The 27,495-nt window shown below is 39.6% G+C and overlaps 1 protein-coding gene across 1 annotated transcript in view; it reads left to right on the forward strand.

The window, feature by feature from the left end:
- Positions 1–27,495, forward strand: part of mylka (myosin, light chain kinase a) — a 376,415-nt gene that overhangs the window by 138,589 nt on the left and 210,331 nt on the right. Inside the window, exons 5-8 of the mRNA XM_048599211.1 lie at positions 2,880–3,087; positions 12,179–12,227; positions 20,731–20,893; positions 25,569–25,734. Coding sequence (XP_048455168.1) covers positions 2,880–3,087; positions 12,179–12,227; positions 20,731–20,893; positions 25,569–25,734 — 586 coding nt within the window. The remainder of the gene's footprint in view (positions 1–2,879; positions 3,088–12,178; positions 12,228–20,730; positions 20,894–25,568; positions 25,735–27,495) is intronic.

Here is a 27,495-nt window from a genome sequence, read left to right on the forward strand (position 1 = left end):
CCATTAATATTTCCTGAGCTTTCCTTCCTCTTAACTTCTTTCATAGCCTTTGAAATAGTTAACCCTCCTGCACACATGTTAATCTGCTGCTTTCTTTTCTATTTACCATTATACTTCCTGTCATTTTCCCCTTCCCATCCTTCCAATTCACTAGTTTAAAGTCCTAATGACCAGCCTATTTATCTTTTTCACTCGAACACTGGTTCCAGCTCGGTTCAGGTGTAGACCGTCCCAACGGTACAGATCCCTTTTGTTCCAGAACTGATGCCAATGCCCCATGAAATGGAACCCTCTTTCCCACATCACTCCTTTAGCCATGTGATAGCTTCCTAAGCCAATTTGCACGTAGCTCGGATAGTAATCTGGAGATTATAACCCTTGAGGACCTTTTCTTTAATTTCATTTCTAGCGCTTGATAATCCCCAAATGGTCCTTCTTCCAAGCCTGGCCTATGTTGTTTGTCCCAACGTGGACCACAACAAATGTATCTTCGCCCTCATGCTCCAATATCCATTCAAGCCAGTCAGAGATATCCCTCATCCTGGCACTGGGCAGGCAACACATCATGTGGGACTCTCGATCCTGCTTACAAAGAATGCTATCAATCCCCCTGATTATAGAGTCCCCTACAACTACCACTTGCCTTTTTGCTTCCCCCCTCTTGAATGGCCTCCTATATCACCATACAGTGGTCAGCTGACTCATCCTCCCTGCAGCCCTTTTCCTCATCCACACAGGGAGCAAGTACCTCGTACCTGTTGGACAAGGTCAAGAGCTGAGGCTCCTCTGTTTCTGAATCTAGGATCTCCCTACCTGCCTCACTTACAATCACCCCCTGCTGTCCCTGATCACTGACTGAATTTGAAGTACTTAATCTACCAGGTGCGACTGCCTCCTGAAACAAAGCGTCTAGTTACTTCGCCCCCTCACCCAGATGTGCCGCAGTGTTTGAAGCTCAGATTCCAGCTCATCAGTTCTGAGCCAAAGTTCCTTGAGCAACTAACACTTGCTGCAGATGTGGTCACTGCAGTTTGCAATGGGATCAACCAGCTCCTACCTCATACACAATGAGGAGAAAGAAGCATGTTTACTGTTTAAAAACTGGTGTCTGGTGTGGGTATGCCATAGTGATGGAATGCCTTAATAATGCTGAAGTATAAATAGTTCAGGATATTATTATCTTTGGGATTTGCATTTTCTTCTAGGAAATTTCTGATAAAAAGTCTTAGTTTCTGGTGATTGCACAAACTCCATGCATGACGAGGTTCGTTATTAAATGACTGCTCATGGTACAAAATGGTATATAAAAGTTATGGTCTCAACTTATGATAAAACTGGGAGAATCAGAACCCAGAGTGGAAAGTAACTTGGTAGATCACAAGTTTTATTTTTGTCTTTGTTTACCATGATTGTCAGCCATTGAATATATTGACAAGAGAATGTCAATGTACATTTTTACAAAGAACATTAAAGTTTATTTACACAAAAGCAAAACATGAGCTACATTATACTATGCAAGAATTATTTGGACAATCTCACTACAAATATCAGAAAAAAAGATTGATCCTTTTACTCCAGCAACAACTTTACAAATACTCAAACCTCAATGTAGAATCACTCTGGTGGAACTTTTTTTTTTAAAGCAAGTCATTTCTTGTAGTCTCAAATCCTATGATAACTGTTTTGTTTACTGAAGAGCTTGAACCTGCATTTACAATTTTCAGGATTTAATGTCTGCTTTGGGTATTGTTTGAAGTAGTTGTGTCTAGTCTGCTGAAGGAAAGGAACTTCCCAAGTTTTCCTGCTTTGGAAAAATCCTTGTTGTGAATTCAATGTAAAATTTGATTAGATTTCTCAAAAACATCCAAAACAATCTTTGATTCTGGATTTTCTTTGGGAAGCTGCCTTTACCAAGTTCCCAGAGACAACTGCCTATGTTAAGTGACACCCATCTACACATGCCACAATGCCAGCCTATCAACCAGCTGGGAATTCCACACATTTTCTTTTGTGCTTTCAGGAACTAACCAACTTTGGCCAAAGTTGTTTATTTTTTCCACAAAGTGAATCTCTGCAGAGAGGGAGAAATCTTTTCTCTCCCTGCCTCTTCTTAACCCCCCCCACCCTGCCATCCCTTGGTGTGAATCAATCTGTGATTATGTTTTGGGACTTTTAAAGGGGAAAAAATTTATGCTATCATATTTTAAACTGTGTGATAATTACCTTTACATACTTGCCAAATAATTCTTATTTTCGCAATAAATCACTCATTTTGTTGCTTGGTAAATAAAGCTGGTTGGTTGATCTTTTTTTTATTTTAAACCGGAAATAGATAATATTATCCAAATAGCCATATCAGGAACTGGCTAAAAGATTTTAATTTCTGCTGTGGTCTACAGAGGATTGTGATTAAAGAGTGATCCAGTACACTCCTTCAGCCTTGCTCATAACAACATTTATTGCCTACATGTATGTAAGCATGGTACAACAGGACTTCACACATGCTTTCATCTATCAGTTCTCAGGCATGTGTAGTCTGAGGTCATGAAGACATAGCTCCTTACACACACACATTCAGTCGCTATTGTCAGAGTATTCCCACACTGAGGTTACCATGGAGGACCCTCCTTCTCAACCTCTCCCCTCATCTGAGGCGTGGTGACTGTCAGATTAGACTACCACCAGTTGTCAGCCTCTAAAGAGAGAGCATATTGTCCAGTAGGGTTATGGCAACTTTTTAGTTGAGCAGTTAACACTTTACATTTATCATTGTAGAACACAAAATGAACAGAAGAATTCATCCTCTGTTGCTCCGCATTCTTAAAATAAAAGCTTTGTCACTCATCAGCATAATTAGTAATAATTTGTTTCTTTTTCAGGTCAGAGGATGTCCAGAACCTCACATAACATGGTATAAAAATGGACAGCTTATCCCAAAGAATGATCGGTATGTTACAGAGCAAAGCACACGTGGAACCTTCAGCCTAGTCATAAAACAAGTGCAAAAAGATGATGCTGGAAAGTACACATGTGAAACTGCTAATGTCGCTGGAGTTCGCCAAGTCACTGTGGAGTTAACTATACAAGGTATGTCCATATAACTAATCTGGTGGAATAATGATTCTGACTCATTACATAGCAAGTGAAGTGAACAGGAAGATTAATCCTTTGCTAGCTGTTACCTTTTAAATAATATTATTGCCAAACAGACTCCCTCATAACATATATCTTCATTTCCATTTTACTTTATGCTATGGTGGCTTAGTAGTTATTACTGCTGACTCATGGCGCCAGGGACCCAAGTTTGATTCCAGCCTTGGATAACTGTCTGTGTGGAGTTAGCATGTTCTCCCTGTGTCTGCCTGGGTTTCTATTGGATGCTGCGGTTTCCTCCCACAGTCCAAAGATGTGCAGGCCAGGTGGATCAGCCATGGGAAATGCGGGGTTACGGGAATAGGATACGAACTGGGTGTGGGTTGGATGCTCTTTGGAAGGTCGTGCAGACTCGATGGGCCGAATGGCCTCTATCTGCACAGTAGGGATTCTGTGATTCTGATAGGAACATTTTCAATAATTTTGTCCTTAGCATTAAAAATTTTGTATCAAACAAATACCTGTACTGTGCAAGTTGTCAAAGTTTTCGTAGGGAATGGGAAAACTGCAGTGGCAAAGGAAAAATATGTGAAAGATAGGAAAATAGTGATTTGCTCATGTTTCTACTTGAAAAAGAACAAATCTGTTATGTGAAAGGAGTTTTCTCATGTGTTTTTTATTAAACAATGTGCACCTATCAAAAATCTCAATCTATAAGAGAAAATACATCACTATCTTTAAAATGCATATCTTAATTTAGAAACAATGGGGAAAAATGTATTAATCAACAACTTCCAAAACAATCACATTCTTCAAACTATTTTTTCTAGACCTCTTTGAGTGTCTGAGTTGACTATATAAACCTAAAAAATAAAAAAATCATGTCATAAACAAGTTGACTTATCACTCCTTTCTCAGAAATTACGCAGTTTGCTAAAGTTCCAGAAAGTTGTGCAGGAAGTATATGTGCAATTACAGACGGATCTGCAATGCCACCAGATTGAGCGCAGGCAAAGAGTTGTATTTTTACCATGGAGGCAGGAATCTTGAGTTGGGACCTGTTTCCATGAAAATGCATGACTGTTGCTCCAGGGAGGTGTTGGGACTTGAGGAGCACGATTGAGTCAGACCTGTTGCCTCTGGAGACAGTTCAGAAGTGGCTTCGAAAGTGGGTGAGTGTCAAGGTGGACTGGTCAGAAGGCCCGCCTAGGTTCACTAAGGCTCTGGCACAGTTTTATAAATGGATATTAGGTGCTTTAATCCTCGCCTGTCATCTTTCAGCCACTTCCATGGCATCCCATGTGATGCCATGTTACCTCCATGGACATTTGCACTATGTGCTGATGAAAATAATAGCTTCTAACAATCTAACAAGAGTTATCACTCATACATATTTGCTGCTGAAGAAACCTCTTATTCATGAAACACTTTCAAAGATTTGAAATCCTATCAAGTGGTTAAATTGTTACAAAAGCAGACAAACTTCCATTCGCCAAGCATGTAAAGGACAGACAAATCTTTTAATAACCTCAAGTCTGTCACCCAAAATGTGAACTCAGCATTTCTGCTGAGGTAAGTGGTTTTGGATCATTTGAAACTCAGCCAAAGCATCTGAATCCCAACCATTGACATGCTCAGTTAATCGAAGTGTTGCCTGTCAAAAAAAATTACCCTTCAACCCCTCCCCCGATCCACTCCACTCTGTTTAATTTGGAAAACTTTAGATAACCATCTCTGTGAAGGGCCATAATTTCCATAGGAAAGTTACTATATTAAATGGCTGTGTTTGCTGCAACTGCATTTGCAGAGTACTCTCACTGCACACCATTACAGTGCCTGCGTCATCACTTTTTTTAAAAAGCTGCTTTGATTGTCGTCATCACCACTAGTAATCTCTCCGACCATTCATTACCATCTCATGTTTTTTAAAAAGAAAGTGTTGTCTATTTCCATTGAATCCCTCAGCTTGGGATTTTGATCTGGTTTGGATGTTTGTCGATTGCTGCCTCAGCTAGCCCATTCACCTCCCACTCGCTGCTTCTGCCCTCACTGAGGCGAGCAGTGAGTGAAGTATGGAATAGGAGGGCAGGGGTGCAAGAGAAGTCTGTGAATGAGGAGGAAAGCAGGATCAATTGGCACACAACAGTGACATCAGTGACATTAAGGTCCTTTCCAATGTGGATGCGCAATTATAACACCAGTAACAGTAAATTCATGTTTTAGTCTATTGGCAGGTAATACAGTGATGTTATGGATAGTAAGGATGGTGCCTACTTCAATAAAAACTCATTGTTATGACCTTCAGTTTGTGTTCCTCTGCAACACGCAATAGCTGCTGTACTATACAAAAGCATTGTACCTAGAAAGTACATAATTCACACAAAGTATTCAAAATAGTTTCAATGTACATTTAAACAATCCATGCTGACTTAATGGTGAGATCAACTCAAGTTTGGCTCACTTGAAGCAGTGCTTCTGCAGCAATGTAGGTAACATGCTGAGCCCTGTTGATGTATTTTCAGGAAATATTGTCTGTATCTGGATGGCTGAGCAGGCAGTCGAATAAATCTTCCTCCTGAATGGACATTCATCAATATCAAAAACCTTTTGTTTCGGAAGGTGTGAAGCTGCTACTAATGATTGTGAGGCTTTTAGTTTTCACAGCCAAATACGTTAAATTGCAGCATTCAAAAAATGATTCCAAAATTCAAACATAAAATCCTGAAAATCAGTGTAATGGAAATAAATATTCAACCCCCGTGAAGTAATTGGCTAAGTCAAAGGCCTTTCCTCACAATTGTTATTCAGTTTATATCCTTTTGTTTGAGATTTATTGCAGCTATTTGTCAGTTTTCATTAGTTTCATAGGTTGGCATATATAGTTTCATTTGGAATCAGATACTAAAACCATAGTATTCAGCCAGCCTTCAGGCCTTACACTAATAATCTTTTTATTACACAGAGGCTGAATTGATAACTAGCGTTAGTAGGTTAGTGACAAAGATCGGTTTCAGATCCACACTTCCAGCGATTCCCACTGGATACAGAATGGGCATAATTCATAGAATCCCTACAGTGTGGAAACAGGCCCTTTGGCCCAACAAGTCCACACCAACACTCAGAGGATCCCACCCAGACCCATTCCCCTATAACCCACCTAATCTACATATCCCTGAACACTTTGATACTTTGACATTGATATTTTATTGAATTCAAATTCCACCTGTGGCAGGATTCAAACCCCCCAGAATGTTATCTGGGTCTCTGGATTAACAGTCCAGCGATAATACCATTAGGCCATCACCTCCCCAGTCCTGTGCTTCTCAGCGTTCCCTTTCAAGTTAGATATACTGTTTTTCACTCTCCCCTACACACTACTTTTCCTGATAACAGACCTGCTGGCTTCTTGATTTTCAGTTTTAATGAAGGCTGACAGGGAGAATTTCTCTGGGACTCTCAGAATGACAGCACTGTACAAGTATACTGTAGGTATCATTAGCAAAGAGCGCCTGACAGCAAGATACCTACTCAATGGAATCACATTATAGTCAACACAAGTTCGCGTTTTGGTGACTAGGACCACTGAACATTGGAAAGCTTTCAGGTATTACCACTTCATGGAATGAGTGCTAAATACCCAAGACTTTCCTGTAAAAAAGCATGTGAACAATATACCATTTTGAATTTGGAAATTAAGCAGTTTGCAGTGTGGCAGAGAAACCCTGTGAATTGCAAAGTAGCATTATTTCCAGGTCAATTGCCACTGCTCATTTATTAGCAATGCAAAGACAGCACTTGGCATTTAATTTCCAGGTCAGTTTCACGGTATTGCTCTGTTTGAACATTATTTCTTATAAAATCCCAACCGAAAGTTAGGCCTAGTATTTAAAAGAGTAATTATCTCTTTCACAACAAAATGATTGTTAATGGCTGTTGTCCAACTTCTCTACCCCAGAAGGTGAACAATTTAGTGCAGAGTTTCATTGCTTCAAACAGTGAATTGTTGGAAATTTTAAAGATTGCTGTACATGTTTCCTTCCTGTTTTCTCTATCCTTCTTATTTCATCATTGTTCTTTTCCTGCCCTCTTTCTTTCTATTGTGCTTGATTTGACTCTAATTCCCTGTATTTTTACCCTTCCACTGTTTATTTCCAAATCTTTTACCATTGATTAATTATAAATGTTAAATATGACTTTTAGATTTATTGAAACTAATTGTATATTTTGAAATACATTTACAATGCCTACTAGTTAGATTAGTTCAAAAGTATTTTGCCTGCAAGGTCCTGAAAGTGCAAAGCAGATTAGGGCATGGCGAGAGCACCATAATCTGGGGGCTTGCTGAACAATGGGACAACATTGAGCCTGATTTTAACTCAGAGTTATAATCAGGCTCAATGTTGTCCCATTGTTCAGCAAGCCCCCAGATTATGGTGCTCTCGCCATGCCCTAATCTGCTTTGCACTTTCAGGACCTTGCAGGCAAAATACTTTTGAACTAATCTAACTAGTAGGCATTGTAAATGCATTTCAAAATATACAATTAGTTTCAATAAATCTAAAAGTCATATTTAACATTTTGTAAATAGTACAGCCTTCTAGCTGTTTCTAGTTAAAGATTGGAGTTTGGATTGCAGCAGTAGACCAGTGATGTTATGGGCACCCTTTCCTAATCTAGTGCATTATTTACATCATCTGTACTGTAGGACTTTGTTTTTTCTGAGTATGAGAGGCAGAATATTGGAGTGTGAGTCATTGCAATCCTGCCAAATACCTGCTGTGTACATCAAAAATAATTCTAGGGTTTTTAAAACATTCTTTCACAGGATGTATGTGTCTCTGGCTGGGTCAGCATTTCTTACGCATCCTTAAAGCCCTTGAGAAGTTATGAGTCTAATTCCCCTGAATAAACTCTTAGGTCCAGGATTTCAAGCTCTCATTGGGTCCAAACTCACTGGTTCATCATCCAGGTGACAAGTGTCATCTTTGCCAGGATTAAACAAGATGATACATTCATAATTAAATGGGCATCACAGGCTATAAGAGGCCACTGGGTTTTACTGCAGTTTGCTGGATTGCCCCAGCAGCTGGGCATGCACCCATGTAACCATCAGAGCACCCAGTGACTGGCCAGTGAGATCCATCAACAGAAAGGGCTTCCATTCCCTCAATGTACAACTGGCCTGCAACCTACAACAAGAATTTTCTCCATCTGCAAAGTCACCTTCCTCGCAGCCATCATGCTCCTTGCATCCTTCACCCGTGCAATCTGCCTCAGACCTTCCCAAGACGCATGGATGGTTCCTAGGGGACAAGGGAAAGCCCTCAAAGACAAATCTACTAATTCCTCTCTAGGACTGCCAGACAGAGAGACAAAGGTAGTCCAGCCAATGCCATCCACTTGGTGAGGTAACCATTGAGCAGGACATCAGTCTTCTGAAGATGTGATTTGGTGTTTGGAATGGCCAAATGGTGTTCTTAACTGTCCTTTTGCAAGGATCTCTGTCATTATGATGAACATCTGCACTTTCCATAACATGGTTGCCTGGAGAGGTATGGTCTTTGAGGATAGTGAAGTTCTGGAAAGGGACAGCTTATCAAGGGAGGATCAGAAGAACATAGGGGTGCCCCTACTGCATGTTGAGCTGGTCATCTCCGTCATTCTCTAGAAAGAGAACCTCCCTCCTGTCTGTTATTACCTCCAGCGTTCTGGATCAGCATCAAAATTATATCTACCTTGCCCTGTGTGTTAAGCTTCCAGCTCTTATATTTTATTTCATTTTTTATTGATGCAGTCGAAGGCTTTGCTGCAAACCACAGATCTATAGGACACCTACCTCAATAGTGGCGGCAGTGCAGTATCTAATTAAGTCTGACACTTCATTGGATCCACCTCTATCCTTACACCCACTGAACAACAACCTGTTTCACACTGATTTTCTGAAGAAGGGTCCTGACCCGAAACGTCAGCTTTCCTGCTCCTCTGATGCTGCCTGGCCTGCTGTGCTCCTCCAGCTCCACACTGTGTTATCTCAGACTCCAGCATCAGCATTTCTTACTATCGCAAACTGTTTCACATATCAGTTATGAGCTCAGACTACCAAAAATGTGAACTTCAGTTAGTTTCTCATCCGAGGTGGGTTTCTAATAAAAAAACAAACTGAGTTCCTGTTTTGTAACCATCATATGGAAAATCCAGCACTTGGCGTTAGACATGGCAAGTGATGTAGGGTGTATCAAAATGGGGAAAACAGCTAAGTATCATAACAATTGATGTTTCAGATTCAGAAGGACTGTGCCAGTAGGTGGAAGCTGCTCATCAGTGCACTCTCAGCTGATGTTAAGTATGTGACGTGAGCAGCAATATAAAATGCAGAGTAATTACGTGCAGGGCTTTCTGTTGATAATGAAGCAGAATTAATATAATAATAGGTACAATTAGCAGCTTAATAAAAACCGAAAGAACTGCAGATGCTGTAAATCAGGGACAAAAACAATTATTAGCTTTATTGATAAACTAATGAATCCAATTCTTTGAATTAATTGGCTATACTTTCAGAAACACGTCTAATCAGATTTTTATTTATTTAACATTCATAAGTGCATTCTAAAATATATCATGTATTTTTAGTGAATGGTTTAAAAAAATCATTTAATATTTTGTAAATATGACAGTACCCTTTCAAACATTAAAGAAAACAAACTTCAGTTGCAGATTGGAGCTTTGATCAGCGCAATTCATCAGTGATGTATTGGACACAATTTTCAAAATGTCTATTATTAACATCATCAGCGCTCGTGCATTCTGACTGGGAGGAAATTATAAACTCTATGTAGGTGAACACTGCAAAGAATAGATTGATTGAAACTGAATATGCTGATGCTTTTAGTTTTTAAAGATGCATTCAGCATTATATGCTGTATTCCTTCACAATGCATGGTAAAAGTTGAAGAAATAAATCAGAAAAATACATTTGAAGTGTATTAATTAACATAACTTGACATAGGTTGATCAGTTTCCTATTAATACCAGTAATGTCTTCGACAAATAAATTTTAACTATCGCTATGAGATTTACAAGTGTCACTGTACTTGTTTTATCACATACTTAACCTCTGTGCTGTTCTCCCCTTCAGGCAACCACCTCACAAGGTCCATTCTCTGGCTTTCTATCTGCTTTTGTAGTGCCCTCTGTTGGTGGATTAATATCATTGAATCAGTCACTAAGAGAATTTGCAAGGGTGTTCACACATGGAAACAGGAAGACAGATGTAGAGAGATTGGTGGGAAGAACGTTATCTGTATCTGTAAGCTTGACTGAAGCTATTAATGTTAACAGACCTCATCTAACATTTTGCAGGAGTCACCAGGTAGCAATTAAGACAGCATGCCCCGATAAATTGATTTTACCCCCTTACAAGCCAAACATCTGCTTTGCCTGTCTTACTTCCGTTCTGCAATTTCTCTTTCTGATAAATGGGTTTAACTCTCTTTCTGCCTTCTGTTTTTCTTGTATCTTGCAGTTAATCTTTCCTCATGGTTGTGTTTAGCTTTTTTGTTAATTTCTGATTTTTCATCATTTTTCTGCTGTTCGTTTCTTTGCCCGTTTATGTTTTTAAGTGTTTTATTTTCACTTAACCTGCTGTAAATAATGTCCATGTCACATTTTGAAGATATTTGTAATATTTCTGTTTTATGCTGTTTTTGTCTTGTCAATATACAAAATAGTTGGTCCTATTTTGTTTCAGAGTGCAAGAGGTATTTACAGCACTTAACTATTGCCTTAACTGGGAGCTGATATTTTTAAGAGCGATGGTATTATTTTTATTTCTGATTTTATTTCTGTCCTTTCTTCATGTCATTGCTACAGATCGTTTGGCACAATTCTGAATTAGTCTATCTGCTGACCCAGATTCTGCAATTACAATTCCCAAACTTCATTTCAGATAGGTGAATTATATCTTGAAGAGATTGTTGATGACTGCACCTGACAGGATGTCAGTCAGGGTCTCCTGTATGTTAATCATTTTTATTATCTCTGCTTCCATGTAGCATCGCAGAAGGTACCGTGATTGGGCTGTTTCTGAGGAAGCATCCAGCTTTATGGCTAGTCAGGCATTCACTTATCTTGGTCATGTCATTGGATCTATTCTCCATGCTTCAATTCGAAGCGCAGATCTCTGCCTCTGTTAATACGTTCCCAAATTAATCTGTTTGCATCTGTCAATGCCAATGGGTGATTGAACACAGAACACATCTCATGTAGCTTGAACTACTTGATATCCTGTCCTTTTGTTCTTGTTCTTAAAACTGCTTCAGATAAACCAACTCTACATGGATAACTTAGTGTCAATAACGATGAAGAAAAGCTAAATGTCTGAAAGTCATTTTCCATAGTAACATCAAATTCTTTATGTTCTTCTTGCTTTATTTATCACAGTGTAGAAGTCTTCAATGCTTATTTGACGTGGACATGATTTAGACCTGATCCTCTGCAGCTGGTAATAGTGTGTTGGGCAATCCAAAATTAATATTTAAATGAAACAATTATTTTTCCAATTCTCCCATCAACTGAGAGCAAAATTGTAGTAGAACAGATGTCTTACTATATTCCATTATTACTATTTCAATTTATATTGTAACTAATGCATCTGTCTACTGTATCACAAATAGAGACAGTATAATGTGTCAAAATGGTAACTAAATTGTCATTTTTCTGTGTTTATGCATATTTTTTGAAAAATTAGAGGAAGACTTTGAACGTACTTTGTTTTTGTTATGATACTCAAATTTTCTGATTAAATAGGAAGAACATTTTGTTTAATATTGATGAACCAATATAATTTCTATAGAAACTGGTATTGGGTAACATTCAGCAAATCCATATAAAACTTTAAGTCTTTGCCCGGCCCAGATTAAGGTTGCATTGGCAATCTACATAAGCCATGCTTCAGTATATTTTAACTTGTTCTAGCATGTATCAGAACAGGCAGTTCATTGTGTGTTACACGGTGCAGATGAGCACTCCAAAAACCGGACTTTGGCAAGTATGACTTTTATGAACTGTGTTTTTCTTTATATTACAGAGGATACCAACAGGAAATATGGATGGCCTTCCAACACCAATGCTTCCAGGTATATGCGTATTTAACAATGTCAAATAATAGTTTGCAATAAAGGAAGAAGTCAAAATTTGGAAATTGATCTTGACCTTACATTCCTGCTAAACGTTGTGTGGGTAGATGCTCAAATCCACAGGGCATTTAATGCCAAAAGCTGACAAGGCAGGGATTCTACTGAGCAAGCGGTGAGGATACCATGAAATTTTACCTCTATTACAAGCTGCTGTAGTTTGACAAGGCAATCTTTTACAGTACACCAGTCATCTCTTTATGTTGTACTAGTTTTTTTCCCAATCAGTTAATCCTTCCAATAACAGCTATAGTTAGAGTTCCCAAGACTCTTCTTGATGAAGGTGGCCATCAGTAGCACCCTCTTCAGAATGAGCCTGAACGCTCAACAATTCAATTCAGGCCATTCTAAAGAGATTCCAGGACCACAACGATTACTGTATTACTGTGTTCAATGCAATGAATATTCTGTGATGAAAAAATTCTTTATTTCAATGATAAGTTTGTCTTGTTAAAAATTGAAGCAATGTAATTTATCATGGTCTTCCAATTTACCTTTTATATATTATTTATAGTCATACATAAGATAACGGAATCAGACATCTACTTTTAAGACTGAAAAACCCAGGTTTTTCTAGATTTTCCTTGTAATAGAAGTCTCTAAACCCGAAAACCAGCCTTGTGACTTTGCTTTGCATTGAATCCAAAGCTCGAGTTGTCTCCTGGTGTCTAACGATTTGAGAGTACAGAGAGCTCAGGGTGTAATCTGAGCAAACCATTGCATGGTCTAATTTTGTCTGACATTTATGCTGCAGTTCTGACCAAAGAGCTCAAAATTTTATTGACTTTATTGCTTGCAGCTTGTTCATCACCATTTATACCACAATCACTGATTTTCCCTTCAATATGTAACACGTTCCATTTCTTTATAAAATTTAATTTTTTTTTTGCAGATTACACATTTTGTGCAATTTATTCTATAATTTCTGAGTTTCCAACCAGAGTTCAACTCCCACTTTGTTTACTATCTCCTGGAAACATAAAAATTTAGAATCTGAGACCAAATTATTGATGAAAATTAGTAATAGTATCAACACACATCCTTTGATAATCCTTTCAGAGATAGTAGGAACTGCAGATGCTGGAGAATCTGAGATAACAAAGTGTAGAGCTGGATGAACACAGCAGGCCAAGCAGCATCAGAGGAGCAGGAAGGCTGACGTTTCGGGCCTAGACCCTTTTCTGAAGAAGGGTTGTGTTCATCCAGCTCTACACCTTGTTATGTCCTTTGATAATCCGACTGAGTACATTCTTACAATTTGATAGCACTCTTCTGACCAAGTTTTATATCCTTCAGTCAAATTTTTTTTTATCCATAACCAACATGTACCATAAATGTGCACTGTTTAGAGCACTATTAATGAAACTTTACATGCATCTTTGTCAAGTGCCTCCTTGAAGTCTAATGAAGAGCATGATTACTACAATCTACCAGGTGGAAGAAATCCAGGAAGTAGGTCAGGCAAGATTTTCTTCTCTGGAGTCCACTTTAATGACTACTACTTACATATTTCTATACAGATTAATCTTCAGTTTTACACCTATAACCAATTCCCTTATTTTACATAGGTTTCAAGTGACAGTCTCATGCATTTTGAAAACCAGCATCATGTTAACCTATTTCCAATCTTCTAGTGCTTCTACAATATCCAAGAGCTCCTTCATACTAATTGTTAAAACTTTACTTCTTCTAAATTTCCTTTAGCAGTTTGGAATAAATACAGCCCATTCCTAGGGATTTAATCCTTTCTAGTTTATCCAGAACCTCCAACTCTCTTGCATCGAAAGTGTGCCTGCATTAGCTCTCATTTGGGGAGACCTACATGCTCATGCCTTCCCATGGAGGTATAGAGTGAGGGAGTCATGGGATGGGTGGATGTCAGACATTGGCAGGGATGGTCAATGTGGGTTTTGTCCAATTATTTTACCTGGTTCAACAATGTTTACATAACATAACATAAAAAGAACTAGATGTGGATAACATGGCATTGAAGGATCCAACAGACATTGTTGGAGAGATGTGATAGCATTAGAGAGGGTGCAGCGAAGATTTACCAGGATGTTGCCTGGGCTGGAGATTTTTAGTTATGAATGGTGATTGGACAGTCTGAGGTTGTTTTCCGTGGAGCAGAGGAGACTGAGCACGGACATGATTGAGATGCACAAAAATTATGAGGGGCATAGACAGGCTAGATAGAAGGAACTTTTCCCCTTGGTGGACGGATCAATAAAGGGGGGAATAGATTTTCAGGTAAGGGGCAGGGGATGTGAGAATTATTTTATTAATTCAGAGGGTGGTAGGAATCTGGAACTCACTGCCTGTACGGGTGGTAGAGGCAGAAACCCTTCTAACATATAAGGAGTATTTAGATGTACAGTTGCAATGCCAAGGCATACAGGGCTATGGGCCAAGTGCTGAAAGATGGGATTAGAATAGTTCGGTAGTTTTGACTGGTGCAGACTCGATAGACTGAAGGGCCTTTTTTCTGTGCTGTAGGTTTCTATGACTTTATGACATTTACTACAGTTGGCTTTTATATGCATTCACAAGCAGAGACATGTCTGGGCTTGTAATAAGCTTTTCAATTATATCAGCTCCTGTGTTTTTGTTAGTGTTCTGTACTTCAAATGGTACCAAGTAAGAAGGTGATCCCCGGGTCACCTGTTGTGTTACAGTGAACATATCACAACCATCGATCTTAAAGGTGTGCTGGAGTATTGACCGTGAGACATAACACAACAGGGGCATGAAAGTGGATGTGGAGCAATAATTGGCATGGAAGTGGCATTGAGGGTGTAAGGTGGAAGTTGGGTGAGGAGTATAAGAGATTGAGGACAATACAGCATCTAAAACAACTGGTACAAAGTCCCAGAGAAATGAGGCCAGCTTGTTTCCTCACTTGCAATCCCAACAGTTGCCTTGGATTTGTTTCCAGGATCACTAGGCCTGATTCTATACTGCTCTAACATTCCTGGAGCAAAGATTAAGTCTGACGAAGCCCTTCTAAATTAGGATAGGCCCTTCGAGTTGGGAAAATTCCCAACTCAACTTACTTGCTTCAGCAAAAATTTGACACTGTAATCATAATGAGAAAGATTGTAATTATTCTCTTGACCAGAACAATGTTACTGACGTGTTTCATGTGGCAACTGGACTGAAGAGATATGAGAGATTGGCATGAAGTTTTGTGGCAATCTAAAGGTTCTTGTCAGTCTGTTGTACTGTCCATATCTCTCGGCCAGTTAGTCTGGTTCCAAGGCCCATCTAGGGATGTGATTACCACAGGGGTGTGTTGTAACATGTTCAAACAGGTTGACTATGTTTTTTTCAAAGCTGTGGGGCACTCTTAATTCCAGCACAGCCAAGATCAGTTAACACCATGGATGGCGAAACAAACTTGAAACCATTTTTTCTGCAGGCCTTAGTATAATTTGCTTTGAGAAACTACACCATCTGAAGAATTATGAGATGCAGAAATATTTCTATGGCTAAAGGTGTGTTACTGTTTTGAGGAAATTAAATTGTATTTGCAACATTCGGCTTGATTTTAGCAAATTCACCATCTAATTGAAAGCATCAAATATAGTCGTATCTAAATGTGGATGGCTATGCTGATACCCGCTGTTCAAATGGATGGAAGCCTACGGTGAAACTGCCCCCAGCATTAGGAAATAAGAGAGATAGTCTGAACTTAAGGAGAAAAGAATTATCCATCCCATTTACAATAAGCAGAAGTGCTCAATTTGAGTGGACAGAAATAATAAATCCAGCAAAATGTAATGAGAAAAATGCCCTTCTATGCTGTAGATCTCTATTACTGTATGACATTTATTGCAACTGGCTTTTATATGCATTCACAAGCAGAGATGTGTCTGGGCTAGTATTAATTTATTCAGTTATATCAGATCTTATATTTTCATTAAAGTGCTATGCACACAGGCCCTTAATAATTTAGGAATATTATTTCATACATCTCCAATATCTTTATTAATATTCTCAAATGTAAAAGGTGACAAAATTCTAAGACAGTGTGCATTCATTTATGTATTCAAGCATCACTATGATAACTTGCTGGAATTTTTAAAAGCAGAACAGCGGGGGTTAAGTTGCAGTCATCTTTTATTTGCAGAAATGGAACATTGTGATCTAGGAATATTATAAATTTCTGATCTGTTCTTCATTTACATTTCTGACAGCTTTAGTACATGGAAGAACTGATTCTAACTAATCCCTGTGATTTGTGGTCAAAAATATGATTTCCAACTAGCATGTGGTGTGGCGATGTCCTAGATTTGACAGAAATGTGCTCATTTTATATACCAATTGGGCACATAATTCAAAGTGTATATTTGTGACATCACAAAAGAATACTGACCATATCTTGCTATGAATCAGAAGCGCAAAATAGAGTTGGAGCCCTAAGTGTTTAGAATGATAGGTTCCAGCATTCCTATTGAAATTCAGTTTCTTATGTATGTAAACCATTACAGGACCTCCCACATGGCCAAATTAATTGGAAAGAGTGGAAAAACCCAGTGAGGATGCTTGTTACACTCAGCCTGCCTTTATTCCTTCAGCAGGCCTTTTACTGTCCTGCACAATTGAGTGATAGTGGGAGAAAAATCCACAAGTCACTTTTATTTTTGTTCATATAACAAGTGACCCAAGGGATGGCTAGGAAAGAGGTTATATAATTCCTGGGGCAATGGCAGTAGGCATGAGCTCCCTTTTTGTAGAAAATGCTCAATGGTGAGCACTTCCCTTTGCCCTCAACTTTCAAATCCTGAACTGACTTTCTGCCTCAGAGGAGCAGGAAGGCTGACGTTTCGGGCTTCTGAAGAAGGGTCTAGGCCCGAAATGTCAGTCTTCCTGCTCCTCTGATACTGCTTGGCCTGCTGTGTTCGTCCAGCTGTACACCTTGTTATCTCAGATTCTCCACCATCTGCAGTTCCTGCCTAAGCCCTTTAGAGATATCTTTTCAGGTCTCTTCGGTTCCTTTAAATGTCCTTTAATTTTTTCATTTGCTTCAATGAATGTTCTGTTTCGTACCCTTCCAGAGGTAAGCTCTCCTTGAGTTGGAGGGTTCTCACCTTATAATGAAGGAGGCTCAGCCCTTGAAATGTTCTATGGTAGGGCGGGGTGGGTTCAATGGGGGTGTCACACTGGGTTTAAGTCAGCTGGCAGAAAGCTTGCCTAATCTGTTTGAGGGAAATCCAGTCTAACAGATCATCTCATGTTGATCAGCTCTATTTCTGAAACAGTACTTTTCATGGGGAGTACTTTGGACAAAAATACAAGTATTCCATATAATCTTTCAAAGCATTTCAAACTTTCCAAATAATACTTCCATGGAGCTGTGTAAATTTTAACTCGTATATCAACAATTTAAGTAATGACTTGAGTACAAATGATTGAGGTAGTTAACATTATATCTAATAAAGTAAATCAAGAAATGTTATATCGGCATGTTTAAAATGGAGCATTTGTTAAAAGTGATAACTGTCAGTAAAATTTATCTTCATGTCATATGGAGCTGAATTTTAGTTTGAGTCATGAGCCTGACTTCTCTGAGCTTGATTCTGGGTCAGGAATCCAGAGATAGCCGTGACAGGAGGCCAGAAGAGATTTTTGAGGACATGACCCATTTAGAAATTTCCTCTGAGACCTCCATCTAATTAGTAATTGTGGCCCTGTAAAGTTGCATGTTGGAGCAGTGAGGGCAATGGGCATACATCTGAAGGTTCGCAAACACAAGGACTCCTCAAGATGGAAGTGCCCTCTGAAAACTTGTAAATGGTATAAGATACGGCTTGATCAGATCCACCAGTTCATTGCTGCAGAGAGGGAATCTCTCCATAGGATGGCCTGCAATCATGGTTGTGCCTGAAACCTGGATGATCTATCCATGCATTAAAGTTTGAAAATAAAATAAAGAAGGAAAAGATATAAAAGAAGATATGAAAGTTTGAATGCACAGATTCAAGAACAGCTTCCTCCCTGCTGTTATCAGACTTTTGAACAATTCTGATCTCTCTCTCTACACCTTCTCTGCAGCTGTAACACTATACTCTGCACTCTCTTCTACTACCCTAATGCACTTTGTATGGTACAATCTGCCTGTGTAGCACGGAAAGCAATATCTTTCACTGTATCTTGGTACGTGAGAATGATAAATCAATCAAGAATGTAACTGAGCTACCACCAGCTCCCACCCACCCCACGACCCCCCACCCCCACCTCCCCCTGCCGCACCCCGACATTCACCAGCATGCTGCAGGGAGGGGTGATCTGGAAAAAACAAATAGCGTATGACAGATCCCTCCATTGGCATTTTAACTGTCTACCCAGTCTGCCTGAAAATAACCTGAAGGTAGGAACCTGTAATCAGACTGGCATGTCAGCTGGTAACAGAAATTTGCTGCCAACCATCCTCCAAACCCACCATCCCTCAGGATGGAGCTTCTCCCCATGGCATTCACACAAACATTCAAAGATGGTATTTTCACAGATGCTGCACACACCTTTAAATTGGTGACCCAAGTACATTGGAGACACACATGGGGTAAAGTATCATTTCAGTGATTCTTTTGCAGCAGCTTGGGATATTAGAAGCAAAGTACAATTTGCAGATCCTTGGCAAACATTTTCACCACTTTCAGCCTTGCTTTGTCTAAACCTTTTCAAGTATGTTTTTCAGAATTATTTATAGCTTTAAGTATTAAGCTACCAACCATTACGTTGCAGCTCAGTAATGCTATAAATGGTCCAGAAAGAGGATCAAAATTCTAGAATGTTTTTGAGTTATGACTGAAGAGCCTTCTGCCCCAGTTTTGGCTCTCTCTTTCCGAAGACTCAACTAACAAATTGATTCACTGTGTGGCCAACATCACTGAGTGTGCAGAACTCTGTACCAGAATTGACTCTCAATATCCTGCAGACATATTAGGATGCAATGTGGTATTTCCTGAGAAAAGCAAAATACTCACTTGGTCTTGGATATTTTAAACAGCTGTTTGAGGATCTTTCCAAATCCAACACTATACACTTCTCCATCGGATATCTTTTTGCAAATCTTTTGCAATTAGAGTTGGACAGTAAACGCTGACCCAGCCAGTGAATCCCATATTCCCTGAGTGAATAAAAATATCTCCAGCAAACATCAAAAATCTACAGAATTGTGTTCCTGGAAATCTGACTTTATATGAAAAGACTTTAAATGACACAGATTCTTACAGGAATGTATGTTAAAACTAGAGCTAGGTTCCATAAGGTCTGTCTTAGCAGGAACAAAATCAAGACATTATATTGGCACCCTATAGTTTGAAATAGGGTACTTTAAATGAATAATTTCCTGCCATTGATAAAGTGATAAAGTGTGGAAGTGAGTTTGAAAATACCTATAAAAGAGAAAAATGTAACATGTTGCTTATAGCACCTCCCTCTAGCAGAGCCTCAATGTGGAGCTGGAGGAATACTGCCAGGGGTCTTTGCCAGGGACCCTGTGCCCATCAGGCTACGAGCCTCTTGCTACAGCCCTCGCCCGTTCTTTGTTGCATTGTGACCGCTGCCTGGCAGTGTCTGTTCGGGGGGAGCACTGTGCCCCTTCTTATTTGCTGTCACCATCTGCTGGGCCCAATCAAGGCAACTGGTTGTTGGGGATACTCCTTGTGGCTATAGGGGATTCTCTGTTTCACCGTATGCTTAGGGTTGCGGGGTGGATGGCAAAATATTGGGGACCAGTGGTTCACTGGGGGCCTGGCAGTCTTGTGGAGGAGAAGGTTGAGGTTAATTGTTGCAGACCCCTCGCAGGCCAGCACAGGACGACTGTTGAATTCAGCTCTGCCTTGTGGGCCAGGGGTTGCTGCTGAGTTTGGTGCTGGCAGTGCCCCATCCTCTGGGTAGGAGAGGAGCTGATGTGCTCCAAGGTGACTGGCACCCTGTGAAGTAGCGGGTAGCCCCCGCTGTCAGAACGAGACAAGTGCTGGGGGTGATGACAGCCTCTGGGAGGAATCTGGGTGATTAGGCTATGGTTTTGGCAAGCAATCCAGGGCCTTGTGATTCGGCAACAACATGGCACAGGGCAAGGCTGCCAGCAGCCTTGGGTCTGAGAAATAGTGAGATTGCACCAGTTGGGTCAGGTAATGTACATTATGTACTCCTGTAAACAATGTCATAAAGATTCTTTCAATGCTTAACGAGATTTTGGTCGTAATAACATACTGAAATTAAAGCAAAACAGTGCTAACGGGGTGGCATTAAATGTGGAATACCCATATCGTAATTGTGATTCCATTGCTGCAAAAGACATTTATATCCTCAAAAAAGTTTTTTCATTTGAGTCTTGGCTGTGGTGACATGATATCATAATTTTACTGTGATCATTTTCTTCAGAAAGTGCAAAGTAGCTAAACTAAGTATTTAAGGGCTTTCTTTCCTTTATTTGCAGTCGATATTCTACTCCATCAGTGGAAAATAGGCCAAGTATTTGGGGTGAAAGCCCGCCAAAATTTGTCACTAAACCAACACGATTGATTGTCAAAGAAGGACAGAGTGGTAAATTCTCCTGTAAAATAACAGGCAGGCCTCATCCTCAAGTAATCTGGTTGAAGGTAAATCAAGTTTGACTCTGATATTGTATAACACTGCTTTAAACAAACTCAACAATTTATTTTTATAAATGATTAATCTGAATTTTGCTTGAAGAAGTTGGCTACTTTAAAGTTCTGACATCTTTGTCAAATCTGTTACCTATTTGTATATTCCTGAAGTTACTGACAGTTGATTAGCTATTTCCATACATATGTATGATTATATCCCCTTGAAAATCCTTGCCTGCTAAGTTACTGCATAACTACCTTCTCCTTTATATGAGTGATGAGTAATGCTTCATCCCCTGCCCTACCACCCCAAATGAAGACCGGTTTTCAAATGCTGCGTCTCGCCTGCCACTTTTATATGTCCCCAGGGAAGGTTGGATTGCTGCATTGATCATTTTTGGGAGGTGTGACACAATTTGTAGCAATCAGCCATTGACTTGAACAGTATGGTTCTCACATTATATTTGAAGCTGTGGCAAGGCAGAAATCCCACCCCCAGCGAGCTGATGTCCAATCAGATTCCAGCAGTGGCATTGCAGTAACAACAGGGTTACCAGAATGGTGATCACTGCTGATTCTGTCATGGGAGCTTCGCTAGGGATTGACAATGGAATCCTAGAGAGAGGTGAGTGAGGCAGGCAGCAGGGAGACTGACAATAAGAGCAGTGGGTTGATTTGCTTCCCCTGCTGATGCCAAATTCCTTCATTGGGCACAGAGTGCCTGGTTACAAGGGACTCCCTCAAGGAGACAGGCAAATTCAGGAACAAAAACAAAGTTGCCGGAAAAGGTCAGCAGGTCTGGCAGCATCTGTGAAGAAAAGTTCAGAGTTAACATTTCGGGCCCAGTGACCCTTCCTCAGAACTGACAGTGGCTAGGAAAATGTCAGTTTTTCTGCAGAAAATAGGGAGGGGGATGGGGTAGGGAGTAAATGATAGGATAGAGTCTAAAGGGAGAGAAGAGCGGTTAGACAGACAAAGAGTTGGGAGGGTGAATAGTTGTTAATGGGGACTAATGCATTTCTCTTGGCAGCTGCCCACACTGTGATAGCCCAGTGGCTGCAGGTAAAATCCATCCCTTCCTGCCAAAGCTTGATTGTCTTGAAGAGGTGGGAATTGTATCACCCCTTATCTTAGGGAGGCCCACGCAGATGCAGCAGGCGGTTTAGGAAGGCAAATGGTATGTTGGCCTTCATCGCGAGAGGTTTCAAGTACAGGAGCAAGGATGTATTGTTGCAGTTATACAGGGCCTTGGTGAGGCCACACCTAGAATATGGTGTACAGTTTTGGTCTCCTTTTCTGAGGAAGGATGCTCTTGCTCTTGAGGGAGTGCAGCAAAGGTTTACCAGGCTGATTCCGGGGATGGTGGGACTGACGTATGAGGAGAGATTGACTAGGTTTGGATTGGAGTTCAGATGAATGAGCGGGGGATCTTATAGAGACTTATAAAATTCTGACAGGACTGGACAAGGTAGATGCAGGGAGGATGTTCCTGATGGTGGGTGTGTCCAGAACCAGGGCATCACAGTATGAGGATCTGGGGTAGACCATTTAGGACGGAGATGAGGAGACATTTCTTCACCCAAAGAGTGGTGAGTCTGTGGAATTCATTACCACAGGAAGTAGTTGATGCCAAAACATTGAATGTATTCAAAGGGCGGCTAGATATAGCACTTGGGGTGAATGGGATCAAAGGTCATGGGGAGAAAGCAGGATTAGGCAGTTGAGTTGGACGATTAGCCATGATCATGATAAATGGCAGAGCAGGCTCGAAGGGCTGAATGGCCTCCTCCTGCTCCTGCCTTCTATGTTTAAACCTGTCTTTAAAATCTTCTCCAGTGGGTGGTCATGACCTAAAGTCCCATTCTATTCATAATTTTAAAAATATTTTTAAGATAATTTAAACAATATTCCATAATTCAGTAGGAAAAGAGAATCTCAATGCTTTTCTTAAGTCCACAAATGTTGTTAATTCCTGATCTGAAGTAACAAGATTTGAAAATAATGACAGCCCTTCCTTTGAAAAGATTCATAAGAAGAAACTTTTATGTTTTACCAATTCTGTAACATATATACCCTGATTTCTCCTTAGTAAGTCTATCTTTTTATCTTCAGTCACAAACATAGTTAAATTTAGTTTTATGGTTAACTTTGCAGCTTTCTGCAAGTTGTACTTGTGTGTTTCCTCTATGTGTAACATTCATTTGAGTTATTATTGTCATTTGTGATTTCAGTCTATGTTGCCACAGGGAAACATGAATGTAATGCATGCCGACAGTCCTGTTTGAGTGCAGTAGGGCTGACTCACAGAGAGTTAACACTACAGGACTTCAATGTTCTCTGAAATGGATCAGATTTCAAGCTGTGTGTCTGACCCATTTCCTAGAAGCAATGAAAGATAGCTCAACATCCCACTGATCACACTTTTTCTTCCTTTGACATGTCTCTTCATTTGAACTCAGCAGGGGTCACTGTTAAGTTGTGTTGATGCTTTGGTGGATTGGAAGGACGTGGACAGGGGAGCTTTAGTTGATTAAGAACAGACATGAGTCAGACTGTTAAAAAACAAATTGTGGAAAGTGGGAAGCAACCAGTCACCGTAGGTCTGCAATGGAATAATGAAGAGGGGAGGTGTCACTTAAACTAGCACGGTGACCCACTTGAGTTGGGTATTCAGATCCGATGTTGTACTTAGCAGCAAGAATATGCATAAGCATTTATTCCATTTGTACTTTCCCATCGACTTTCTATGGATTTTTGTACTTGAGGACTTTGCCATCCAGCTATTCAAAAAAATTTTGTTCTCTCTATGGGACATCTGGGACCTATACGAACAGGGCATGCACCAATGTATCTCTCACACATCTTCTGTTTGATAGGTCAAAATGAGGAAGTGTCAGTTTAAATATTTTGAATTCAGTGTCAAATCAGGTACAGAAAGTGAAATAAAGAGACCAAAAGGAAGTTTGGATTGAGAGAGTGAAAAATAAGACAGAATGAAAAAGGTGAAAAGGAGTTTACACTTTTAAAAAGTATTTTTAAATCTTCGATAATCTGAAATAATGAAACTCCAGATAGTGTTTAGTGGCACAAGAGGTTATTGTATAGTAATTAAGATTTCTCAGATTGGCTTCCTGTGGCCCCCTATCCTAATCAGATGGCAAGCTCACTCTCTGATCATTAATTAGCCAATTTTGGAGGGAAGATCACAGCCAGGTGACTGTTATCCACAGAATATGGGCTCTGACTCCCAAAAGTTACTCAAATCTCAATTCGGGAAGTGTCTTTTGAGCTGGAGGAAAGTTGGGGAAGAGCAAGAATTATTGTCAGCAATGGTTCCATTCAAGGACATTCATTGTCTGTAGACACTCTTTGTATCTCTTACCAAAAAGTATCCTATGATTCTTATGTCAAGCTGAGGTTTACAAATTGTTTACAATGGAACCATGTTTAGAGGACTTTCCAAGTTGGTGCAACAACATAGCAGGGACTTTGCATGAGTCCTTAAAACTTGAAAAATTTACATTACTTCTTTCAAAGTCAACAAATTCCATGTAGACTTTTTTTCACTTTGTTGCATAAAAAGTACTTCTTAACATGTCCTTCTCATTTAACACAGTTAACTCATCAACTCATCAAAGAGACTCATATTAACTATCAAAGCATTTCTCTCTCTTCTTCATTCCTGCAAGATAGAAATTCTAATCTAAGCAAAACATACCTCTTTAAATGAGCAATGTATCAGGATTCCATTTTGCCTTTTCATTTCAAATTATGTCTGTGTTATGTCTTTTGTGTTGGAAAAAGTACATAATGTTTCCAAAAAAAATAATAACGGAAACCTGAGTATAAGGTTGATTTTATCTTTTAATTTGTATTGTTTTTGCGTTAAATACTTTGTGAACTCTTGCTTCCATATTGTATATTCAGCTGGATGACCCTGCAGCCACGTTGCATTGGCGGAATGCAGACGTTCAGAGGGAACTTTGTTGTGCAAGTATTTCTCATCCTTAGGACAGTGGTCTGTGCGCAATTTGACCAATGAGTTGATTGATTTAATTAAAATATGTTGAAAGTTCAGAACACATTTATGCAGCAAAACTTAATGAATGCGGAGGCTCGTCTCATGGAAGATGAAGTACCAGTAGCACATCAGCATAAAGTAGAGTCACACACAAATTTGTGTTTACCAGTACATTTAACTTACCAAATATTTCTTGTGCAACAAAGCCATTATTGATTGAAATAAAGACCTTGTCTACAGTTGGTTGCAAGTTAGTGTTGATGAAACTATCTAGCACATCAATAATTATCTGAAATTAAGACCAAGGGTAGTAGAAATGATAATGTCCACAAAATACTGGTAGAACCCAGTGGATCATATAGCAGAAAACTCCCGGAAACTGCGCAGGTGACTGGGGTATTGTTATGCAGCAAATAAGTTAATCTCTTGACTAGTAGTTCTCTTTACTGAGCAGTCCAATTAAAGAAAGGGCTTGTGTAGGAGGCTAACAATAAAAATGAAGACTGGTTGAATTGAGAATTGTTGAAGTAAAACCAAGTTTGTACGGGAGGAGAGAAACAATGCAATTGAAATATCATTTACTGAGACTTTTTTAAATTAAAAAATGCTTTTAGAAAAGAAAAGTAACAATTTAGTTGATAAAAGAATATTCTTTTTTCCCCCTAGGGTGATGCAGAGTTGCAGCAAAGTGATCATTTCAACATGTTTGAGAAATCTGGGATTCACTTCTTGGAAATCCGAGCTGCACAGGCAGAGGATGCTGGAAACTATGTGTGTTTAGTGATGAATAATTCTGGAAAAGCAATGGCATCCGTGGAGCTCATACTTCAAAGTATGAATGCTATTTTGGGCTACTTTTCATAAAATTGTCTTTCCTGACTCCTCATAGTTTGACTTTGAAATTCCTGATCTATTTACCATTTTGCACGAAATTATTCTTTATTTTGGGGAGAAAAAGACCACTTGGTCATCACTGTAAATGTTGAAATTACAACATGCACTGATGAACTACTGAATAGTATAAAACAGTTTCGAATTGTAAAAGTTTAAATAATTCTAAATCTTTATCAGACATTATATTGTCATTGAACAATTTCATTTAAGTATGTGTTTTGAGCCTGATCCATAACCACATTCAGCCAATACAGAAAATTATTTTCTTTCTTTTACTTTTGGGTTTATAGTCAAAAACTTCATAATGCTTGATTTGTATTGACAAAGGTGGACCAAGTGAATAAAATAAAGCAAAGAACTGTGAATGCTGGAAATCTGAAACAAAAACTGAAAATGCTGGAGAAACTCAGCAGGTCTGGCAACATCTTACGTTATGATGAAGGGACACAGGATTGAAAATGCTTTCTGTCCGCAGATGCTGCTGGACCCACGGAGTTTCTCCTGCCATTTCTGTTTTTGATCAAGATCGAATAACTATGCTTGTGTGCACTCTAATGCACAAGTATGCCATTAAAATAGCAAGAATGAGGGGTCATCTCAGAAACTTATAAAATTCTAAACGGACTAATCAGGGTAAATGCAGGAGAATTTTCATGATGACTAGGTAGTCCAGAGCCAGGGGCCACAATTTAAGGATGCAGGGTAGGCCATTTAGGACTGAAATGAGGAGAAATTTTTTCAGTTAGAGTGTGATAAGCCTGTGGAATTCCCTGCAACACAGATGGTTGAGAACAAATCATTGAATGCTTGCAAGGAGGAATTAGATGTCATACTTGGGGCTAAAGGGATCAAAGAGTGTGAGGAGAAAGTAGAATCAGGGTACTGAGTAGGATGATTAGCCATGATCTTATTGAGTGGTGGAGCAGGCTAGAAGGGCCGAATGGCATTTTCCTGGTCCTTATTTCTAAATGGTCCTGTGAGACTCCATCTTGACTCTGGGGAGTCATGAATAGGGTCTGAAAACAATCCTAGACAAAGTCATGAAGGTTGGTGAATGCCCCTAACCCACACCCTTTTACCCTCACACCGATTTCCATGCCCATCAGAGGGGTAAGTAGCAAAAATAACCATTCTAATCCAGAAGGGAGGGAGGTGAGAAGGAAACGGAGAACTGCAATGGGAAAGTTGTTAAAATCAATCCCGAAGTATGTCGTAGCTGGGATGTCAGAAAAAAAATTCAAGGTAATCAAGAAGAGTCAGCAATTTTTGTGAAATGGAAATCATATTTAACCCTAATTTATTAGAGTTCTTTTGAAGGAATGACATTTGCTGTGGTTTAGAGTGAGCCCGTCAACATACATTACTTTGATTTCTAGAAAGTATTTGACAACATGCTACACAAAAGGGTATTGCATAAAGTAGAAGGACATTGTGTTTTGGATAACACATAGGTTGGAAAGAACGTTCGTTGGCAGAAACAGAGAGTATGCAGAAATGGGACTATTTTCTAATTGGTAGGATGTACCAATGAGGTCCTGGGGGGTCTTTGCTGGGACCCCAGCTTTTTACGATTTATATCAACGACTTAGATGAGAAGAGTGAAGGCATGGTGGATAAACTTGCAGATGAATCAAAAATAGTAGGAAGTATGAGATAACAGGGCGTAGAGCTAGACGAACACAGCAGGCCAGGCAGCATC

This window comes from Rhincodon typus, chromosome 7 (assembly GCF_021869965.1).
Source record: "Rhincodon typus isolate 14 chromosome 7, sRhiTyp1.1, whole genome shotgun sequence".
NCBI classification, from domain to species: domain Eukaryota; kingdom Metazoa; phylum Chordata; class Chondrichthyes; order Orectolobiformes; family Rhincodontidae; genus Rhincodon; species Rhincodon typus.